Source organism: Scyliorhinus torazame, chromosome 19 (genome assembly GCF_047496885.1).
Source record: "Scyliorhinus torazame isolate Kashiwa2021f chromosome 19, sScyTor2.1, whole genome shotgun sequence".
In the NCBI taxonomy this organism is placed as follows: Eukaryota; Metazoa; Chordata; class Chondrichthyes; order Carcharhiniformes; family Scyliorhinidae; genus Scyliorhinus; species Scyliorhinus torazame.
Window position 1 is genome coordinate 76,955,055 of NC_092725.1, and position 23,030 is coordinate 76,978,084.

General features: G+C 46.2%; 1 protein-coding gene across 3 annotated transcripts in view; it reads right to left on the reverse strand.

Moving 5' to 3' along the window:
* The window catches only part of fbln1 (fibulin 1), a 345,473-nt gene that overhangs the window by 122,939 nt on the left and 199,504 nt on the right, over positions 1 to 23,030 (reverse strand). For all 3 annotated transcript variants that reach the window (XM_072484570.1, XM_072484568.1, XM_072484569.1), the window contains 2 exons: positions 17,269 to 17,412; positions 3,331 to 3,459 (listed from right to left, as the gene is read on the reverse strand). In XM_072484570.1, the coding sequence (XP_072340671.1) occupies positions 3,331 to 3,459; positions 17,269 to 17,412 (273 nt within the window). The remainder of the gene's footprint in view (positions 1 to 3,330; positions 3,460 to 17,268; positions 17,413 to 23,030) is intronic.

The window sequence follows — 23,030 nt, forward strand, 5'->3', positions numbered from 1 at the left end:
GCGATTAGATGTGGGACTGATGGCGGATGAGGGAGTGTGTGCAAGAGTGAGGGGGTGTATCGAGAGATACCTGGAGGTCAATGACGACGGCGAGGTCCCTGTGGGAGTGGTCTGGGAAGCACTAAAAGCGGTGGTCAGAGGTGAGCTGATTTCTATTGGGGCCCACAAAAGGAAAACAGAGGCCAAGGAAAGGGATAGATTACTGGGGGAGATTTTAAGGGTGGACAGGGAATTTGCAGAGACTCCGGAGGAGGAGCTGTGCAGGGAGAGGAGACGACTCCAGACCGAGTTTGACCTTCTGACCACCAGAAAGGCGGAGGTACTGTGGAGGAAGGCACAGGGGAGGAGGTATGAATATGGGGAAAAGGCTAGTCGCCTGTTGGCGCACCAACTGCGAAAGAGGGCAGCAGCGAGGGAGATAGGAGGAATTAGGGATGAAAGGGGAGACACCGTGCGAAGGGCAGGAAAGATAAATGAGGTGTTTAAGACCTTTTATGAAGAACTGTATAGGTCTCAGCCCCCAGAGGGAGAGGAGGGGATGCGAAAGTTCCTGGACCAGTTGAGGTTCCCGAAAGTGGAGGAGCGGGCGGTGGCAGGCCTGGGGGCGCCGATTGAGGTGGACGAGGTTGTTAAGGGACTGGGAAGCATGCAAGCAGGGAAGGCCCCGGGGCCAGACGGGTTCCCGGTGGAATTCTACAGAAAATATGTGGACTTGTTGGCCCCGTTGTTGGCGAGGACGTTCAATGAGGCCAGGGAAGGGGGGACACTACCCCCGACAATGTCGGAGGGGACGATATCGCTAATTTTGAAGAGGGACAAAGATCCGATGCAGTGTGGGTCCCATAGACCTATCTCACTATTGAACGTGGACGCCAAACTGCTAGCAAAGGTGCTGGCATCGAGGATAGAGGACTGTGTCCCAGGGGTGGTGCACGAAGACCAGACAGGGTTCGTAAAAGGGAGACAATTGAATGTTAACGTGCGACGGCTATTAGGGGTGATAATGATGCCCTCAGTGGAGGGGGAGGCAGAGATAGTGGCGGCAATGGACACAGAGAAGGCATTTGATAGGGTGGAGTGGGAGTATTTATGGGAAGTGTTAAGGAGGTTTGGGTTTGGGAACGGATTTATTCGCTGGGTAAGACTACGTTATGGGGCACCGACGGCAAGCGTAGTTACAGGTCGACATAGATCGGAGTATTTCCGATTATTATAGGGGAACAAGACAGGGATGCCCGCTGACTCCATTGTTGTTTGCGCTGGCAATTGAACCTCTGGCCATGGCGCTGAGAGACTCCAGGAAATGGAGAGGGGTGACTAGAGGGGGAGAAGAACACCGAGTTTCGTTATACGCGGATGACCTATTGCTGTACGTGTCGGACCCAGCGGGGGGGATGATAGAGGTTATGCGAATCTTGAGGAGGTTCGGGGAATTTTCGGGGTATAGGTTAAACATGGGGAAGAGTGAATTATATGTGATACATCCAGGGGACCAGAGTAGAGAGATAGAAGGCTTACCGCTAAGGAAAGTGGAAAGAAACTTCCGATACTTGGGGATTCAGATCGCTAGGAGCTGGGGAACCTTGCACAGACTTAATCTGACACGGCTGGTAGAACAAATGGAGGAGGACTTTAAGAGGTGGGACGTGCAGCCTTTATCGCTAGCGGGCAGGGTGCAAGCAATTAAGATGATGGTCCTCCCGAGGTTCTTATTTGTATTTCAATGTCTCCCTATTTTAATCACCAGGACCTTTTTTAATAAAATAGATAGGAGCATTACGAGCTTTGTGTGGGCAGGGAAAGTTCCGAGAGTAAGGAGGGGGTTCCTTCAGCGCAATAGGGACAGAGGAGGACTGGCACTACCAAACTTGGGAGATTATTATTGGGCCGCCAATGTGGCAATGATACGTAGATGGATGATGGAGGGTGAGGGAGCGGCGTGGAAAAGGCTGGAGAGAAGGTCCTGTAAAGGGACGAGTCTAGAGGCGCTGGTGACGGCGCCGCTACCGTTCTCACCGAAAAAGTACACCACGAACCCGGTGGTGGCGGCAACACTGAACATATGGGGACAGTGGAGGCGACAGAGAGGGGTGCGGGGAGCCCTGGTGGGGTCCCCTATCAGAAACAACCATAGGTTCGCCCCAGGAAGAATGGATGGAGGATTTCAAAGCTGGTACCAGTTGGGAATTAGGAAGGCGGGAGATTTATTCATAGATGGGACTTTTGCGAGCTTGGGAGCACTGGAGGAAAAGTATAAGTTACCCCGGGGGAATTTCTTGAGATATATGCAGGTGAGGGCGTTTACTAGACAACAGGTGAGGGAATTTCCGCGGCTCCCGACACAGGGGATACAGGACAGGGTGCTTTCAGGGGTGTGGGTCGGAGAGGGCAAGGTGTCAGAGATTTATAGTGAGATGAGGGAATAGGGGGAGGAGTTGGTGGGCGAACTAAAAAGAAAGTGGGAAGAAGAATTAGGGGAGGAGATAGAGGAGGGTATGTGGGCTGATGCCCTAAGCAGGGTAAATTCCTCTTCCTCATGCGCCAGGCTTAGCCTGATTCAATTTAAGGTGCTACATAGAGCACACAAAACGGGGGCAAGATTGAGCAGGTTCTTTGGAGTGGAGGACAAATGTGGGAGGTGTGGCGGGAGCCCGGCAAACCACGCACATATGTTTTGGGCGTGCCCGGCACTGGAAGGGTATTGGAAGGGAGTGACGGGAGTGATTTCTCAGGTGGTGAAGGCCCGGGTCAAACCAGGCTGGGGGTTAGCTCTATTTGGAGTTGCGGAAGAGCCGGGAGTGCAGGAGGCGAAAGAGGCCGATATCGTGGCCTTTGCGTCCCTCGTAGCCCGGCGCAGGATCCTACTCATGTGGAAGGAGGCGAAACCCCCCGGACTGGAGGCCTGGGTAAACGATATGGCGGGGTTTATTAAACTGGAGCAGATAAAGTTTGCCCTGAGAGGATCGGCTCAAGGGTTCACTCAATGGTGGCAGCCATTTCTCGACTACCTAGGGGAACGTTAGAGGGAAGACGGATGACCAGCAGCAGCAACCCAGGGGGGAGGGGGGGGGAGGGGGGGAGGCAGTTGAGTATAGGTCAATAGAGTACGAGGTTTTGTTACTTGTATATTATTATTATTATTATTGTTTAAAAGTTTAAAAATTTCTGTTTTGTTACTGTTATCGTTTCGCTTGTAAGCGGGAAAAATGTTGCTCAGGGAAAAAAATTTCAATAAAATATATATATTTTTTAAAAATAGAAGTTAAATTACCAAGCAAATAGTATTTCATTTCTAAAGTCTATGCTGGCTCTGTAGTATCCCCCACTTACCAATGCATGTCCTGGAAATGCTGTCAAAGTAGTATCCAGTCTTGCACTCACAGCGATAACTGCCGGGAAAATTCATGCAGAAATGTCCTTCACCACAAGGGTTTTGAGAACCTACACATTCATCAACGTCTGCAAGGATAACAAAAAATAGGAAAATCTTGAAACTGTGCAAGGCAAATGAAAAGTTACCATTTGTAAGACCTTTTTGACAAGCTACACCTAGTAGCAAATAATGTGCATTTTGGCCTAGTCTTCTGCCCTTCTCCCCATGCTGGGAACATGTTTGAAGTGTTCAGACACCAGCTCCATGGTTCGCTAACTGTTCAATATTTTATGCATTCAGTAAGTGCTCATTCCACAAGAAACTCTGCATCAGAGCATGAATGATATATCTAATATGAGTATAATAAAATTCTTGCCAATTTTCCAATTACATGTGCCCAAATGTTTTACACAAGTCGCAGTTTCACCAGGAAAATCCAAATCCACACAGCAAAGAAGACAAAAGGCATGAGGGTTAAGAATGCAACACTTAACAGTTTTCGACGCTGATGTGCACAGTTTTTAAGTCTGTTGTGCATAATGTAATGATGCAGCTGTTACAATTGCAGTAGAGTATAAGAATATTTTTAGTTTGGATATTGTAATTTTAAATGTACGGTAGATAATAGAAAGCTTGGTACAGATAGATGAAAGGAAACTTGGTCTGGATAACCTATCAGATAGGCTTGGAGTTGTAGGTCAAAGGGGCAGGCCTATTGTGGTGCTGGGATGGTGATGAGAGGCATTCACACCCAGGATTATATAGGCCTCTCTGAATATTTCTTGAGGAAATGAGCTGTCTGTTGGCATTTTGGGAGAAGATTTAAAGGTAAGGTATAAATGGTGGACAGGGGTGTTAAATTATTAATGTAATTTCCTCAGATTAGAGAAGCTATGAATTTAGGAACAGGAGTAGGCGATTTGGCCTCTCAAGCCTGTCCCACCATTTAATGAGATCATGGTCGATCTGTGGCCTAACTCCATTCTGACTGCCATTGGTCCATGCCCCTTAATACCTTTGCTTAACAAAAATCTATCTATCTCAGATTTAAAATTAACAATTGTTCTCGCTTCAATTGCTGTTTGTGGGAGAGAGTTCCAAATGTCATTTGAGTGAAAAAATGCTTCCTAACATCTCTCCTGAACGGTCTAATCCTAATGTTTAGACTATGCCCCCTCGTTGTAGAATCTCCAACTAGTGGAAATAGTTTATCTTTATCTAGAATCATAAAATCATAGAATTTATAGTGCAGAAGGTGACCATTTGGCCCATCGAGTGTGCATCGGCCCTTGGAAAGAGCCTACGCTTCCACCCTATCCCCGCAACCCAGAAACCCCACCTAACCTTTTGGATACTAAGGGGCAGTTTAGCATAGCCCATCTATCTAACCTGCACATCTTTGGACTGTGAGAGGAAACCCACGCAGACATGGAAAGTGCAAACTCCACACAGACAGTTACCCAAGGCCGAAATTGAACCCAGAACCCTGGAGCTGTGAGGCAGCTATGCCAACCACTGTGACACCGTGCCTACCCTGTCTTTCCCTGTTAGGATTTTGAATACTTCAATCAGATTGCCCCTTAGCCTTCTCAAGGTGCATGGTAAACAATGGAAGATTTTAAAGTGCCCACATGCATTTCAGATAAACAGGCAGGTTTAAAGTTAAAGATAATTAATTTGAATTTCTATCTGGGAACTGGCAACTTGTGTCACATTGACATGGAGATGAGCTGTTGGATTGGGGGTGGAGGGGAGGTTAGAAAGATTCTGTTGTTTACTGTAGCTCAAATGTATTAGCCATTTTATTCAGGAACAGCCAGGACAAGGAGCAGAGGACCATCAGGAACCAGGGGTGTTTCTGATTTGGGCTTGCTATGCAAGAATGTAAGTGAGACTCATGCTTAGACTGGGGAAATCCAAATTCATGAGGTGGGGCTAGAGGGATCACTTAGATGAATGCTAGTGGGTGATTCCCCAAGAACCCACTCATATCAGAAAGTAAACTAAGAAGAATTGGAGTGAATTCCTGGGAGCTGTGATACGTGTTGGTTTGGGCCCAGGAGAAATGAATGAACACTCAGGAAACTAACAGAAAAAAGGAATTCTCAGCTGAAATTAAAAGTGGAATGAGAGGTGTTTGGAATTTTGGGTTTAAGTCCATACAAGCTCTCCGGCTGTTCACACCGGCGGGATCTTTTGCTCCTGCCACAGTGCACCCCTGCAACTGGCTTCTAGTGGCATAAAGTGGATTCAATGGGAAATCCCATTGACAGCAGCGAGACCAGATTTTCCTGCCACCGGCCAACAGCAGGTCGCCTCCTGACGCCGAGAAACACGCCGCAAGGGGGCCAGAGAATCTCGCCCATAGTGTTAAGTTAATAGTGCTTGTTCTTTATCATTTGTCAGTAAATGTTTTTCCCTTTAAAACTTGACAACTTGTTACATGGTCTTTTTAGTTAATAACTGGAAATTAAAATTATTTTTAAAGGTTACGGGTCTCTAATAAGATAGTGACAAAATTGAGGGCTCCTAGCGGGATTTTGAATGCACAGACTGAGACAGGTACTCTGGGATTTGCTAAAGTTTAAGAAACAAAATTTCACAGTGTCTTTGAGTGCCTTGAAACAGTGAACCAAAATGAATTTAAAAGCAGTGGCAGAAACATTGGAAATAGAGTTAAAGGTAGGCACTAAGAATGCATAAATAGTTGAGGTATTGGCCCAACGTTTGAAATCTTAAGGAAGAGAAAGGTAATGCATATGAACGTGCATACAAATTAGGAGCAACAGTAGCCATGCGACTCCTTGAGCCTCATCCACCGGTTGATAAGATCATGGCTGATCTGATTGTAAACTCAACTTCACATTCCCACCTACCCACTATAACCTTTGATCCTCTTGCTTATCAAGAAAAATATTCAAAGACTTTGCTTCCACCTCCTTTTGAGGAAAGAAGTTCCAAAAACACACAATCGTCTGAGAGACAATGGTTCTCCTCATCTCCATCTTAAATAAATTTTTAAACAGTGACCCCTAGTTATCCCACAAGAGGAAACGCGTTCACATCCACCCTGTCAAGACTCCTCAGGATCCATATAGCATTCCAGCTGAGTTGGCTGGGATTTAGTTGCAAATGAAGAAACTTGAATTGTAAATGAAAGAGATGAAAAATAAATGTTAACGTTTGAATTAGAATTTAAAGGGTAAGAGAAGTTTGATAGATAGGTAACAGATAGATTAGACGAGGGGTCTTGATATAGTTTTGATATAGTTAGGAATGTTTGTCTAGTGCGAATACTTCAGTGAGGAAGGTGATGAAAGGTATTTTGTCTCATTTGACAAAATTGCTAGAAAGCTAGCTTGGTGACAGGAGAAAGGGAGAACTCTTTTGCATTATGTTTTAACAGGAAAGGCATTGGATACTATTCAAGCCTTTTAATGAACATCTCCAAATTATGAGAAGGTTAAGACTGTGGTATTTAATGGTAGCCATGATGTGGAGATGCTGGCGTTGGACTGGGGTGGACACAGTAAGAAGTCTTACAACACCAGTTTAAAGTCCAACAGGTTTGTTTCGAATCACTAGCTTTTGGAGCGCAGCTCCTTCATCAGGACCTGATGAAGGAGCTGCGCTCCGAAAGCTAGTGATTCAAAACAAATCTGTTGGACTTTAACCTGGTGTTGTAAGACTTCTTACTGTGGTATTTAATGCACACGAGCTGATTCCAGAAGCTTATGGATTGAAATTTTCAAATCTGAGGTAAAGACAGAATTAAAGTATTAATACCCAGGTAGCCAAGCGGTAATGTGAACATCGATTTATAACGGTTACAAAAAGTCTACCTATGGCAGCAAATATATTTACAGAGTGCAATCTTGTTGGGACAACCAGCATGCTGGTCCCAGTCCAGGCTGGCCTTTATACTGAGTTCCTTTGAGCCCCAACTGGGCAGGCCTCTGCCCACTAGCAAGGTAGCTCATAAGCCACGGGTCCCACGGGAGATTATCAGGGTATCCCATGGGCCTTGTGGAGGTTATAACACCCTTCCCCTCATTACCACCCCCCCCCCCCACCCCCCCAGTCCGAAAATTCCCCCTCTGCCACAAACTGAGGAGGCCTTCTGTGCTGCTTTGCACACAGTTGTGCTTCAGCTAACGGCAGATTTGGGTCGAGTGGCATATAACAGTTTGTACGCTGTCTTTTCAGTGGAGATCTACGGAGAGCTATTGACAGGGGTTCGGCTCCAGCACGACGTCGTCTGTAAGTGCGTACACTTCGGTGTCCATCTCCCAGCTGGAATCAGCATCATCTTGACGGTCCAGGGTTTGGGCCATTGCGGATTGCATGCCTTGGCTAAGGAGTGGCCCATGAGGCAGTGGAGGTATCGATGTCCCTAGCTGGGTGTCTTCTGAGACAGTCTCTCGTTTCTTAAGATTGTCGATGTGTTCGCGCAACGCCTTCCAGTGGGTGGTGACCTTATAAGATAAGGACTCTATTGTCTCCAACACAATCCCCGGGAGGCAAAGAGCATCATCTCTGAAGTTCCGGACATAAGCAGTTTCCCCCGGTTGAAAAGTTTTCTCCACGTTCTGTGGTCGTGGTACTTTCATTACATGTCTTGTTGCAGCACGACTTTTCTGCCCAAACTTGGGAAAGTCAGACTTAACCTGGTTCGTAGACACCAACCCTTCAGCAGCTCTGTCGGTACTACCCCTGTCGTGAAATGCGGCATGGTCCTATAGTGAAAGAGAAACCTCGTCAGTCATGTGTCCAGGGAGCCCCTGGTTTGCTTCCGCATTCTCCATTTGAATGTTTGAACTGCCCGTTCGGCCAAGCCATTTTAGGACGGGTGATACGGGGCGATCTGGATGTGTCATATTCCGTTCATGTGCAAGAATGTGGAATACTCCTCGCTCGCAGTGACCAGGACCTCTGAAATTCCAAGGGTGCTAAACGAGCACCTTAATTTTCCAACCGTGGTTATTGACGTGATAGAGGTTATCCTATGTACATCTAACCATTTGGAATAGACATCCACAAGCATCAAAAACATGGACCCCATGAAAGGTCCAGTGAAGTCCTCATGCAGTCTTACCCAGGGGCCCCTGGCCATTCCCAGGGGTGAAGAGAGACTGAAGGAGGGGATTTCTGGTGTACTTCCCCATCGATCCCTGGCCACCAGACATAGCTCCTTGCCTACATCTTCATCTTTGAAATCCCTGGGTGACCACTATGCAGGTCCTGCGGATAATATCCTGACCTGGCTGTGTGATGACAACACGGGCTCCCCACAAAAGCTTGCCACCTTCCACACTCAGCTCCTGCTGTTTCAAAACATAGGGCTGTTGGGCTGCCAGGGAAGTCCCCTGTAATCTGCCATGCATTAGAATTGGTGAAGCTTCACCAGTGTGGATCTCTCTGTGTCCCTGTGCATATCTGTGCGTCTCTTACCAACAAAATATACATTAAGTTTAAAGTCACCACGACTTCGTCCACCACTGATGGAGATGGGGAGTTACAGGCAGCGGGAGACGGCTGAGGACATTGGCATGTGCTATTTGGGCCCCTGGGTGATGCTGAAAAGTGTATTCAATAACCGCCAGCAATAGAACCCAGCGCTCAATCCGGGCCAAGGCTATGTAGGGAATGCCCTTGTCCTCCTTAAAGTGGCGCCCATAAATATATTGATGGAATTGTTTTACAGCAAATATCACAACCAAGCCTTCTTTTTCGATCTGGGTGTAGCAGCATTCCGCATCTGCCAGGGTTCTGGAAACAAATGCAATAGAACATTACAGCGCAGTACAGGCCCTTCGGCCCTCGATGTTACGCCAACCTGTGAAACCAATCTAAAGCCCATCTACACTATTCCATTATCATCCATGTTTATCCAATAACATTTAAATGCCCTTAATGTTGGCGAGTCCACTACTGTTGCAGGCAGGGCATTCCACGCCCCTACTATTCTCTGAGTAAAGAACCTGCCTCTGACATCTGTCCTATATCTATCTCCCCTCAATATAAAGCTATGTCCCCTCGTACTAGCCATCACCATCTGAGGAAAAAGGCTCTCACTGTCCACCCTACCTAATCCTCTGATCATCTTGTATGCCTCTATTAAGTCACCACTTAACTTTCTTCTCTCCAACGAAAACAGCCTCAAGACCTTCAGCCTTTCCTGATAAGATCTTCCCTCCATACCAGGCAACATCCTGGTAAATCTCCGCTGCACCCTTTCCAATGCTTCCACATCCTTCCTATAATGTGGCAACAAGAACTGTACGCAATACTCCAAATGCGGCCGCACCAGAGTTTTGTACAGCTGCAACATGACCTCATGGCTTTGAAACTCAATCCCTCTACCAAAAAAAGCTAACACACCGTACGCCTTCTTAACAACCCTCTCAACCTGGGTGGCAACTTTCAGGGATCTATGTACATGGACACCGAGATCTCTATGCTCATCCACACTACCAAGAATCTTACCGTTAGCCCAGTACTCTGTATTCCTGTTACTACTTCCAAAATGGATCACCTCACACTTTTCTGCATTAAACTCCATTTGCCATTTCTCAGCCCAGCTCTGCAGCTTATCTATGTCCCTCTGTAATCTGCAACATCCTTCCGCACTGTCCACAACTCCACCGACTTTAGTGTCATCCGCAAATTTACTCATCCATCCTTCTACGCCCTCCTCCAGGTCATTTATAAAAATAACAAACAGCAGTGGCCCCAAAACAGATCCTTGTGGTACGACACTAGTAACTGAACTCCAGGCTGAACATTTCCCATCAACCACCACCCTCTGTCTTCTTACAGCTAACCAATTTCTGATCCAAACCGCTAAACCACCCTCAATCCCATATCCGTATTTTCTGCAATAGCCTATCGTGGGGAACTTTATCAAACGCTTTACTGAAATCCATATACACCACATCAACTGCTTTACCCTCATCCACCTGTTTGGTCACCTTCTCAAGAACTCAATAAGGTTTGTGAGGCATGACCTACCCTTCACAAATCCCTAATCAATTATTCCTTTCTAGATGATTATAAATCCTATCTCTTATAATCCTTTCCAAGACTTTGCCCACAACAGACGTAAGGCTCACTGGTCTATAGTTACCAGGGTTGTCTCTACTCCCCTTCTTGAACACAGGGACAACATTTGCTATCCTCCAGTCTTCTGATACTATTCCTGTAGACAATAATGACATAAAGATCAGAGCCAAAGGGTCTGCAATCTCCTCCCTAGCTTCCCAGAGAATCCTAGGAAAAATCCCATCCGACCCAGGGGATTTATCTATTTTAACACTTTCCAGAATTGCTAACACCTCCTCCTTATGAACCTTAATCCCGTCTAGTCTAGTAGTCTGTATCTCAGTATTCTCCTTGACAACATTGTATTTTTCCTGTGAGAATGCTGACGAAAAATATTCATTTAGCACCTCTCCTATCTCCTCAGACTCCACGCATAACTTCCCACTACTTGACTGGCCCTACTCTTACCCGAGTCATTCTTTTATTCCTGACATACCTATAGGAAACTTAAGGCAATGCGGCGTTCTGTGCCTTCGTCCCATCTTTGGGATAGCACCCCACCCGGTTCTGTATGGAGAGGAATCACAGGTGAGAATGAATGGCCCGGATGGATCACAGTGGGCCAGCAGCTGGGAGGATGACAGTTTCACTCCTGCAAATACCTCCTCTTGTGGAGCTCCCCAAACCCACTTCTGGTTATTTTTCAACAAAACATTGTTACAACACCCTGGGCTAGTGCGCGGTCAATTCCAGCACCACTTGACCTGGAGTCACAACTCAATTGGATTCACCAATAATTCTTCAACAAATACCTGATGTCTTTGGCCCTTGGTTGCCCAATAATTACAGTCACCAGATTTCTAAATTTAAACACAATTACTTTTTATTTATAATGATAACTACAATGAAATATGTAGCCATTACAACTGGTTAACTATTATGTAATTCTTAATCCCCCAATCTGTACACACACACAAGACAGACAAACACGGAGGGGAAGAGAGGGGTGAAAATCATAAGTAAAAGGAAATCTTTGAGTCTTTGTTCCAGATGGTTGTATTGAAGCACACCTTTGTTCAAAGTTAGCTTTCAGATCCAGGTCTCTGTTTGCAGCCTGTAATGGTTTCACTGTAGATTCGTTCATTGAGGTTCTCTGGAGGTTTGAAAATACATCCACTCACAACCTTTCTGGAGACAGTGAGAAAGAGAGAAGGACCTTTCCCCTGAGCGTCCAGGATTCAAACTGAGCTCATTGGCTCTCTGAAAATCATTCCACTCGAGTAGGACCCAATCACCACCTGTTACTGGGCAAAATACAGTCTTTTAGCCAATTCATTGGCCACCAGCCAACCAATTGAACTGAGTTCTTGGACAGCCATCATACAGAGTTCTTTTGAGCCCTAGCTGGGTGGGCCTCTGCCCACTAGCGGGGAAGCTCATATTCCACGAGTCCCACAGGGAGGTCAATCAGTGTATCCCTGTGGCCCTCGTGGGGTTTATTACACAGACCTTTTGTAAAATTTATTCGGGAAAAAGAAATATTTTTTGACCGTTGGTCTCGTTCAAGGAAAGTTCGAGCAGAAATTTGAGAGGGCTTGTGAATGAAGGAATTCAAACGCATTATTCCAGCAGGAATTAAGAAACACGTAGAAGACCAAAAAGTTTCTAAAATAAGGGAAGCTGCTATTTTAGCTGATGGCTACAATTTATCACAAACAGCTGGGGGTCAGCAAACAGTCATTTGCAAATCGGAGCTGGATTGGATTTGTTTATTGTCACGTGTACCGAGGTACAGTGAAAAGTATTTTTCTACGAGCAGCTCAACAGATCATTACGTACATGAAATGAAAAGGAAATAAAAGAAAATACATGATAGGGCAACACAAGGTACACAATGTAACTACATAAGCACCAGCATCGGATGAAGCATTCAGAGGCGTAGTGTTAATCAGGTCAGTCCATAGGAGGGTCATTTAGCAGTCTGGTAATAGCAGGGAAGAAGCTGTTTTTGAGTCTGTTTGTGCGTGTTCCCAGACTTCTGTGCGTGTTCAGACTATGGAGAGAACAGGGGCGACATTCTCCGACCCCCCGCCGGGTCGGAGAATTGCCGTGAATCCCGCCCCCGCCGGTTGCCGAAGTCTCCAGCACCGGATATTCGGCGGGGGCGGGAATCGCGCCGCGCCGGTTGGCGGGCCCCCCCGCTCGATTCTCCGGCCCGCATGGGCCGAAGTCCCGCCGATAAATTGCCTGTCCCGCCGGCGTAAATTAAATCACCTACCTTACCGGCGGGACAAGGCGGCGCGGGCGGGCTCCGGGGTCCTGGGGGGGGCGCGGGGCGATCTGACCCCGGGGGGTGCCCCCACGGTGGCCTGGCCCGCGATCGGGGCCCACCGATCCGCGGGCGGGCCTGTGCCGTGGGGGCTCTCTTTCCCTTCCGCCTCCGCCACGGTCTCCACCATGGCGGAGGTGGAAGAGACTCCCTCCACTGCGCATGCGTGGGAAACTGTCAGCGGCCGCTGATGCTCCCGCGCATGCGCCGCCCGGAGATGTCATTTCCACGCCAGCTGGCGGGGCAACAAAGGTCGTTTCCGCCAGCTGGCGGGGTGGAAATTCCTCCGGCGACGGCCTAGCCCCTCAATGTTGGGGCTCGGCCCCCAAAGATGCGGAGCATTCTGCACCTTTGGGGCGGCGCGATGCCCGTCTGATTGGCGCCGTTTTGGGCGCCAGTCGGCGGACATTGCGCCGTTTCCAGAGAATTTCGCCCCTGGTTTCTAACTACGGAGAAGTGGATTGCAGAAATGAGAAAATAGATGCTCCCAAAGGTGGCAAAAAAGCTATTGTAGAGAATAGGAATGAGGAAAATGTTTTCAGTGCCATTAAGTCAGACATTTGAAAGCAGATTTCTGGAAGAAAAAAACAAAAAAATTGGGCAAAATTCTCTGTTTGGGAGACAATGGGCGGGATTCTCCGCCAGCCAATGCCGAAATCGAGAAAGACGATTGGGCGGAGAATTGTGGCGCACACCGGGATCATGCCAAATCGTAATTCTCCGGTGCCTCGACAACGCCGTCAATTCATTCCACTCCGCATGTACAGTATATTCCGTTTGCATATCATTAGCAAGCCTGACTCGGTATTCTCCGGGGTCAGTGTGATTCTCCACCTCCACTGGGTGAAATGCCGATGGTGTGGTTCGCTTGTGCTTTCAAAAATCGTGAAACAAGCACCGTGACTGCTGAGGGGAAGATAGATCTTTCCGCCTACAACTCTCCATGCGACCCCCCAACACTCCCTCCAACCAACCCTCTCTTCAACCCTACCCCAACCCTTCCGTCACAACCACCCAGCCCCTCCTCACCACTGTGAACCATGTATGTGGCTAACAATGCCTTCTCTGTGTCTCTGCAGGAGAAGCTCTGGGACAGGGCCCAGACTGGAGGAACTGTGCCGGACATAAGAATCCTCACAACCTTCGAGGAGCATGCCCTAGAGGGGCAGCATGGTGGCGCAGTGGTTAGCATGGCTGCCTATGGCGCTGAGGACCTAGGTTCGATCCCAGCCCCAGATCACTGTCTGTGTGGAGTTTGGACATTCTCCCCGTGTCTGCATGGGTTTCACCCCCACAACCCAAAGATGTGCAGGGTAGGTGGATTGGCCACACTAGATTGTCCCTTAATTGGAAACGAAAATGATCGGGTACACTAAATTTATGTGAAAAAAAAGGAGCGTGCCCTAGAGGTGACTGGGGTGGCCGAGGGCAGAGCGGTCACCAATGCATAGGCTAGCTAAATTGCATTGATTTGGGCTCCCAACAAAGGAAGTGATTCCTAATCCTTTACCAAGCAAAGTGCTGTTAGTTTCTAGCTGACCACTTTAAAATCAACTATTTTCAACTATGAAGTGAGATGATTGTAAAGCACTTAATGCTGTTTGAAGTGGTCCACGATCTGTCAATCAAAGCTTGACGTTTATAAACATTGCAGTTAGAGCACTACAGAGTAACTCAACCGTGAAGGAAGATGAATGGAGTGTGGAAGCTGGGGAGTGTGGAAGCTGTCAATCATAGCCTAGTTAAATCAATATCAACGAGAAATGAATGAATGGCTTGCAGATAAGGGATCTGAGGGCATTTAAACACAGCCTACTGGTTTTCTCTTTCCAGGAATTGACAGGTGGTGCTTCCTCTGTCTGAGCCAGCAAGTGGTTTTCCCAGGTGAGTGTTAAAGCAATGGTTATTTTTACTGCCTCTGACTGGACTGCTCTCGAGCTTGTAGACAGGGATCTCTTTTCTGGGGGCTATCCTGACAGGGGTCTCTTTTCTGGGGGCTATCCTGACAGGGGTCTCTTTTCTGGGGAGGTCTGTGGGAAGCCTCCATATTCTGGGGGATCTGTGGGGGAGGGGGGGATTCTCCATATTCTGGGGAGGGGTCTCTTTGTTTTGGGAGTTTCTGGGGGGTTCTTTATTTATGAGTTCACTGGAAGTCTCCTTATTTAGGGGGTCTCTGGCGGGGGTCTGGTGGGTGTGGGGTTGACAGGTCCTGTTTTGGGGTGGAAGTGGGTGGCCTTTGGGTGGACTTTGGGGGTAACTCCCTTAGAGAGTTACCCCCTTGGCCCACCGCAAGGTCCACCATGCCAGGCACACGTTTGTCAGGACCAGTAATGATTCTCACCACATGATTCCTGTCCCAGAGGACGGAAGAATCACGCGGGCCTGAAGAATACAGTGCCCGGCCCATTAAGTGGATGCAAATGGGTCTTAATGACCCATTTGCACCCTCCCGCTAGCGCAGGGCACAAACCTTAATCCTGATGCCAGCGGGGAAGCTGGAGCATTGGAAATGAGTCGGTGCCCGGCGCCGATCCTGTTTTCTACACTACCACTGGATTCTCCGCAGCTCGATGCAGAGAGTTTAACCCGGTAGCTTTAGTGAGTATGGCTAGTGTTTCTCCAGAGGATGGTGCACTCGGAAGTGAAGCTTGTGAGAAACTGATGCCATCTCGTATATTGTAAATAGAGATGTAAGGGATTATGAAGGTTTTCTATTTGAACGGGAACTCACTCCATTTTTGTCCAAGGAAGGCCCAAAAAGATTTTTATCCTGATAGAGACCAGTTCAGCTCAGGGTTTAATGTTAGCAAAAGATTAAGACTCATGGAGACCTCATAAATACTAATGAGAATCCTGCGCCATAATGTGGTCTTAGTGCATAAACGGCACTGCTGAAGCTCAATGCCAATATAAAGCAGATGAATAGACCACATGGCCATTTTCAATCCTGTTTCTGAAAAGTTCTTCATGGAATTTGCATGTTCACCCTGGATTTAAGTGTTTCAGTTTCAGTGTCCTTGAGTTTTACAACTGCTGCTTTTCACTCATTCTGAGATCTGTCAACTGTTGATATTAGCTAAGTGAACTTTGCGCACACAAGTCAAATGGCTAATCTAACGACCACCCATCTCAGCACATTCTGGAGGAGGAAGAATAGGACCAGAGGAGGGATGCAGTATGGCCCTTCATGCAGTTTTGGTCTCCTCACTTTAAAGATGCATTGGAAGCAATTAACAGAAGGTTCACTGGGATAATTCCTGGGATAAAGCGGTTGTTTTATGAGGAAAGTTTGAGCAGGTTGGGCCGAAACTCATTGGAGTTTCAAAGAATGAGAGGCAATCTTCCAAAAACATATAAGATTCTGAGGGTGCTTGATTGTGCACATGTTGGGTAAAGATGTTTCTCCTTGTGGGGGAATCTAGAACTAGGGGACACAGTTTAAGATCTATGTAGTGTTCTTTGTGATTCTTATTATCAGGATGAATGTCGGAGTGCTCACAAAGATCACAGAAGCTACGTTCAATAACAAAGCTAACATTTATTACACTACTTATTAAAGCTAGACCACTTATTCCTGGGGCAAGCAATAATCTAGTAATCTACAATCTACACCCTACTAACACTAGTCTCTACACTTTATCTATAACTGTACTCTGCACTCTCTAAACCTCTCCTCTGCACTCTCTCCAGCCCTCTCCCAGAAGCCTGAGAGTCAGTGCTTTATATAGTTCTGCATCTAGCTCCATCTAGTGGGCAATTATGATATTACATTAACTCTTTATATTCTAGACATTCTACATAATGTTACAATGTAGGGCATCCCATTTAATATGGGGATGAGGAATTTCTTCCCTAAAGGGTATTAGTGTTTGGAATTTCCTTCCAAAGAGAGACTTGGTTATTGAATATATATAAGATGGAGTTAGACAGAATTTTTATCAACAAGTGAGTCAAGGGTTATGAGGGCAGACAGGAAAATGGACTTAAGATCACAATCGGGTCTTACTGAATGGCGGAGCAGGCTAGATAGGCGAAGTGGCCTACTCCAGCTCCTATTTCTTATGATCTTATTAAGAGAAGTTAGGAATTGATGGAAATTATTGTAGTAGATATGGGATTTTCAGACGGCTTAAAAAGGAGATGACACAAATGAGGAGATGGAAAGATTTTGGGAGATAATGTAAGGGTACAACGTATCTGTAAACTCTGCCAGCATTGCTTAGAGACGTTCGAGGGGTACATCCAGGAACAATGACCACACTTGGTGTGAAGAACAGTTTTACAACACCAATCATAAATTTCCCCTCAATTAGCTCCGACCCTCGTTCCCTTGCCATTTTTCAAATTGTAACTTGGATGACTATTCTGGAACTAACTTTATCATGTATCACTATAAGATCATCTCTTAGCTACTTCTTTTCCAAGGTGAAAACCCCACCTGTCTCTAGCCTTTCCTCTTTCCTCGATAGATGTTGGTTCTATCAACACATCAGTGAATATTAAAGTTAGAAATTGTGCAACTCACCCACGCAATGTGATCCATCCGCAGAGAGATGATAACCTCGGCCACAATTAACAACATTGCGCTTACAACTGTACGAGCCAATATTGTTGATACAGGTGTAGCCTGGCTGGCAGGGCAGAACGGCATTGGTACACTCATTGATGTCTGAAAATGTAAATAAAACAGTTTAACAACAATGCAGTCGGCAGCATTCCATATTCACTGGCCTTCACCTTGTTAACACATAGAGAGCTGGGTGCAATCTTGAAACATCCTCTCCAATTAAAACATAAAGGCTAGACGTATGGGACACGATTCTCCCAAAACATTTCAAAGGTAATTTGTGGCGGGTTTTTCAGGGAGGTTCCCGCCGGCTCTGCTGGTGAGTTCACCACCACTATTCAATGACACTTAGTCACTTTTTTGGACCCTGGAGAGATCCTCAATTGTTGAGCTCACACTTAGAATTTTCTTTAGCACTGGAAAGCTGAACTCAGAGATCGGGCCACCATTTTGAAAGGGTGCCACAATCTCTAAGTGAGCTTGTGGGTCCCCTACACCACCCACCCATGGGCAATGTCATCCCCCACACATTTGGGCACTATCCCACACCACCCAAATGAGGAGAGGCCGCAATGGGGTCCCTGGGGGACCCCCTCTTCAGGCTCCCCCAAGCCTCCTTACAGCACCCCCTCCCATCCAGGACCCCCATCTGAAAACCTCCAACCCCCAATCTCCCAGAGGCCCCTACTTACCTGCGCTGTACCCCCCAGTCCTCAAACCCCCCGTCCATCCTACTTTCATGGGCATGATCCCCCTCAGGCCCTGACCCTTGGCAGTGCCATGCTGGCACCTGGGCACTGCCACCCTGGCACCCAGGCAGTGCTCCAGCCAGCTTGGCAGGGTACCAGCTGGGCAGTGCCTAGGTCCCCATGTTCCAGGGGGAGGGCCAGGGGCCACCCTACACTATCCATCATCACCCAGGGTCTCTGATGGCTCAGGAGAGCCCCTGGGTGCCATTCCGCCTGGTGCACATTCTTGGCACTGATTGGCTCCCGACTGCAGGCTCCCTGGGGAGGTTAAAGAATCGAGGGACACCAGTGTTTCCTGGGTGAGTAGGTTCTTAAGTAGTTTTAAGACCTACTTCCGGGAGTGCCATTTGGTCCCGCATCTTTTGGGCGGAGTTTCGAATGGGACGCCTCGTGGGACTTGCGTGAATCCTGTGAATCGCGGAGGTTGCTGGGAAGCCCGCGAGAGGGCTCTCCCAAGATTCTCCAGCCGCGTTGGGCTCTCGCTCGAGCGCAACGCGGCCAGAGAATCAGGGCCATTGTTTTACTTACAGATTTACAGACCAGAGGCTGAAATAATTTCTAGCTTGCAAGTGAGATTTTTTTTCCAACAAAGAGAAACAAATTATGAAAAGAGAAAAGCTGGGCAGCAAGGTGGGGCAGTGGTTAGCACTGCTGCCTCACGGCTCCGAGAACCCAGGTTCAATCCCGGCTCTGGGTCACTGTCCGTATGGAGATTGCACATTCTCCCCATGTCTGCGTGGGTCTCAACCCCCACAACCCAAAGATGTGCAGGGTAGGTGAATTAGCCATGCTAAATTGCCCCTTAATTGGAAAAATAGAATTGGGTACTCTAAATTTATTTTTTTAAATTAAAAGAGGAAAGCTGCCAAATTCTATCCTTAAGAAAATGTGATCCACATTTAGTTAAAAAAGCATAATAGTATTAAAAAATCAAATGTCAGTTGTGTTTCTTGCAGCCATCGGTGATATCCAAAACCATGTCAGAAAGACATTATTATATCATAAATGTCTTTCAGAGCAACACTGCGCCAACAAGCTATGAAGCAGCAAGGGCAGTACATGAGTCTAGCTATGATTTTCCATCAGGTGAGTTCACATTTTTGCCAATGCCACCAAGATATGCATTTATTCAAGGTCAATATCACTGCAATCTCCCTTTTTTTGGCTTTGCTTGTAGAGCAGCACGGTAGCATTGTGGATAGCACAATTGCTTCACAGCTCCAGGGTCCCAGGTTCGATTCCAGCTTGGGTCACTGTCTGTGCGGAGTCTGCACATCCTCCCAGTGTGTGCGTGGGTTTCCTCCGGGTGCTCCGGTTTCCTTCCACAGTCCAAAGATGTGCAGGTTAGGTGGATTGGCCATGATAAATTGCCCATAGTGTCCAAAATTGCCCTTAGTGTTGGGTGGGGTTACTGGGTTATTGGGTGGAGGTGTTGACCTTGGTGTTTCCAAGAGCCGGTGCAGACTTGATGGGCCGAATGGCCTCCTTCTGCACTGTAAATTCTATGATTAATCTGTTTATGCATACATACACTGTTTTCTTCCAACCAACCAGTCTTCTATCCATGTTACAATGCTGTCCCCTACACCATGGACTTTTCCAAAATAATCTTTTACATAGCATCTTATCAAATGCCTTCTGAAAATCGAATACAGTATGTCTACCAGCTATCCTATACCCACAGGGCTTGTTGCTCCTTTAAAGAATTCCAATAAATTGGTTAAACATGATTTCTCTTCACAAAACTATGCTAACTCTTCCTGATTATCTTGAGGTTTTCAAAGTGCCTAGCTCTAACCTCCTCAATGATTGATTCTAACATCTTTCCCATGACAGACGTCAAGCTAACTAACCTAAAGTTTCCTGTTTTCTGCCTCCCTCCCTTCTTGCATGGAAGAGTTACATTTGTTACTTTCTAGAATTGTGAAACCTTTCCAGAATCTAGGAAATTTTGGAAAATTAGCACCAATGCATCTACTACCACATTTGCCACCTCTTTTAAGACCTTAGGATGAAGTCCATCAAGACCCAGAGACTTGTCAGCCTGCAGCTGTTTGCTCAGTGTTACTTCGGTAGTGATTGTAATTTCACCAAGTTCCTCTCTCCATTCCACCTCCTGGTTTATAGCTATTACTGGAAGTTTTTGTATCTTCTATAATGAAGCCTGAAGTAAAATATTTGTTCACCTTCCTTATTATCTATTATTAACTATTATTCTCACTCTCCAAAGGACCAATACTTACTTACTCTTTTCCTTTTTACATACCTGCAGAACCTCTTGTAGAAATGGGGCCCTGAAGTAAATCTTTTACCCCAAAATTTGAATCAAGGTCATAAAGGCTGGTATATACCTCTACATTGATAATACCCTGCCCTGTGTATGTATTTTCATTTTCCAGCACATTATCTTTTTATGAATAACCAGAATATCTGTTGGATGGATAAGCATCTTTGGCCAAATAGAAGTCTTGTTTCAGCCACTAACTGTTGAGGCATCAGTCTTTAGGCCCAGAATTTGTTGGGAATATAGAATCATAGAATCCCTACAGTGCAGAAGGAGGCCATTTGGCCCATTGAACCTGCACCAACCCCCTGAAAGGGGGCCCTACCTCGGCCCACACACCCTTCCTATCCCTGTAACCCCACCTAATCTTTGGACACTAAGAGGCAGATTAGCATGGCCAATCCACCTAACCTGCACATCTTTGGACTGAGAGGAAACCAGAGCACCCGAGGAACCCACGCAGAAATAGGGAGAATACGCAAACTCCACACAGTCACCTGAGGATGGAATTGAACCCAAGTCCCCGGTATTGTGAGGCAGCAGTGCTAACCACTGTGCCACCATGCCACTGATGACAGAAGGTTTAATACATGTTCTTATTCATGCATAAATCACTCAGAGGTTTGTGGCGAGAAAGAGATACATTATGAGTTACAAGTCACTGAATATTGTTGGATCTCATCAGCTTAATGAACAGGGAAGCTTACGACCACTCTCCTCATAGGTTTTTCCGCAGAAAGTTGGGACTGGTACTTAATGAAACAAGAGCCCTTGTAATGAAGATATTTATTTTCTTACAATGCTGCTTAATTTCTCCACTCCAGAAAAAGAACAACTAAAACTAGAATTTTGATCGAGTAGGTAGAAGTTTGTTTTTTAATTTAAAACTTTTTTCTTCCTTTTACCGTCTCATTTTTCTCTAATAACCCCAACTTTCTCTCCCCTTTATTTCTGTTTCTGTTCTTTCTGTCTAATTTGACTCCAATTCACCCTTGACCTTCTCTGTCATGCTTCTTCCTCTTTCCTCAGATTTCATCCATTAAAGAGACTGGTGGTTCCATCATTCACCAAGGTCCAGGTGCCCCATTGACCTCGCCATTCTTTTATCAACTCACACTTCCAACAAATTGAAAGTCAAAAAGGTTTTCAAGCTGAAGGTTGAGAAGAAAATGCGAACTAGAGGGGCATGCTAAAGATGCTTCATTCCAACAAATTCTGACCACAGTTTCATTCAAATTTGTAAAGTCCTTGCTTCCACTCCTGGCATTATATGAACAAACCAGTTCCCAGTGATTTCATGAAACAGCACTGTTTTTTGAGTCAATATTATGTAATGTGTATGTTCCTGAAAACAAGTCTGCAAGAAAAGTGTTCAGGTTAATTATTGCTGAAACACACGCTATCAACCATTTTCACTTCTGCAAGTCAAATGAAAGATGAGTGACTTGTGTCCAACTGTGCACTACCTGCGCATGCTGGTGCCAATTTAACAGTCTGTGCTGTACGGGATTGAGGGGATTCATCAATTACAACTGATAGATTGTTCCAGGAGGAAAGGCTCCATGCTAATGTCTCCTTTCATACAGTTCTTCAGGCAATTCTGACATCTGCAGAGGCTGATGCCTATTGTCAGAAAGTGAAGCTTGGCAAAGGATGCAGGTACCCATCTGATTTTCAACACATTGTTCTGTTACTGAAATGTGTGGCATCTGTTTGGCTATTGGCACTGAATTAATGACTTGAATCAACACTGGCTCAGATGCTGTCTGATAGATTAGCAGTGAGACCCTTTCAGTATGCGGCACACTTCCCTTCTGTTGTTGACTCAGCAGTGGCCCTGAATTGTCCTATAACTGGTTCACATAGAGAGATTTCAAAAGCATTTTACTTCAGTTTGTTACATTCATTTATTGGATAAGCAGTTTTCTTCCCCCTACTTCAATCATTCCTTTCATTCCAGGGAGTGGACCACGTGCCAATTTTGTTCACCAGCTGTCCACAGTAAGTTGTACGACATCACAAACATATTAATCATCTGTGCTGGTTGAATTTGATCTGTGCAGCTGGTTACTCAGCGGTACCTTGCCGACAGCCCTTGGAGGATTTTCTTGCATCCTGTCCTGCAGTGCCACCTTCTGCTTCAAAAATACATCACATGAAGTGGATTTGTTCGGTGCATCCTGGCAGGGAGGGTACACCTCTCTACATTTATGTGAATAATTCCCCATACAGTTGTAATATGTATTACTTCCAGCATCCTCTGCTCTGTACAGGTCTTTTGGGCAGGATTTGTCTACTGCTGTACTACTGTTATGGTTCTGTATTTGTTGTATCTTTTATATTTGGATTTTCAACAGGTTGAGTTTTACACCCATTTTAAGCATATCTTTCAGGGTCTTCCTCAGCTAGGGCCCCTCACCTTAAGCAGGGGAGAAATAATTGATTTCCCTCTTTAGGCTAGGCTATTTCAAAGAAAAGAGTTAACCATATTGCTGTGGACCTGTAGTCGTGTGTAGGCCAGACTGGATAAGGAAAGCCCCTGAAGGACATTAGTGAATTATATGGGTCTTTGTGATAATCCAGCAGTTTCATGATTGTTATTTATAATGTTAGGATTTTAGTTGAGATTTATTAATTAATTGAATTAAAATTCCCTAGCTGCCATGGTGGAATTTGAACTTGTGTTT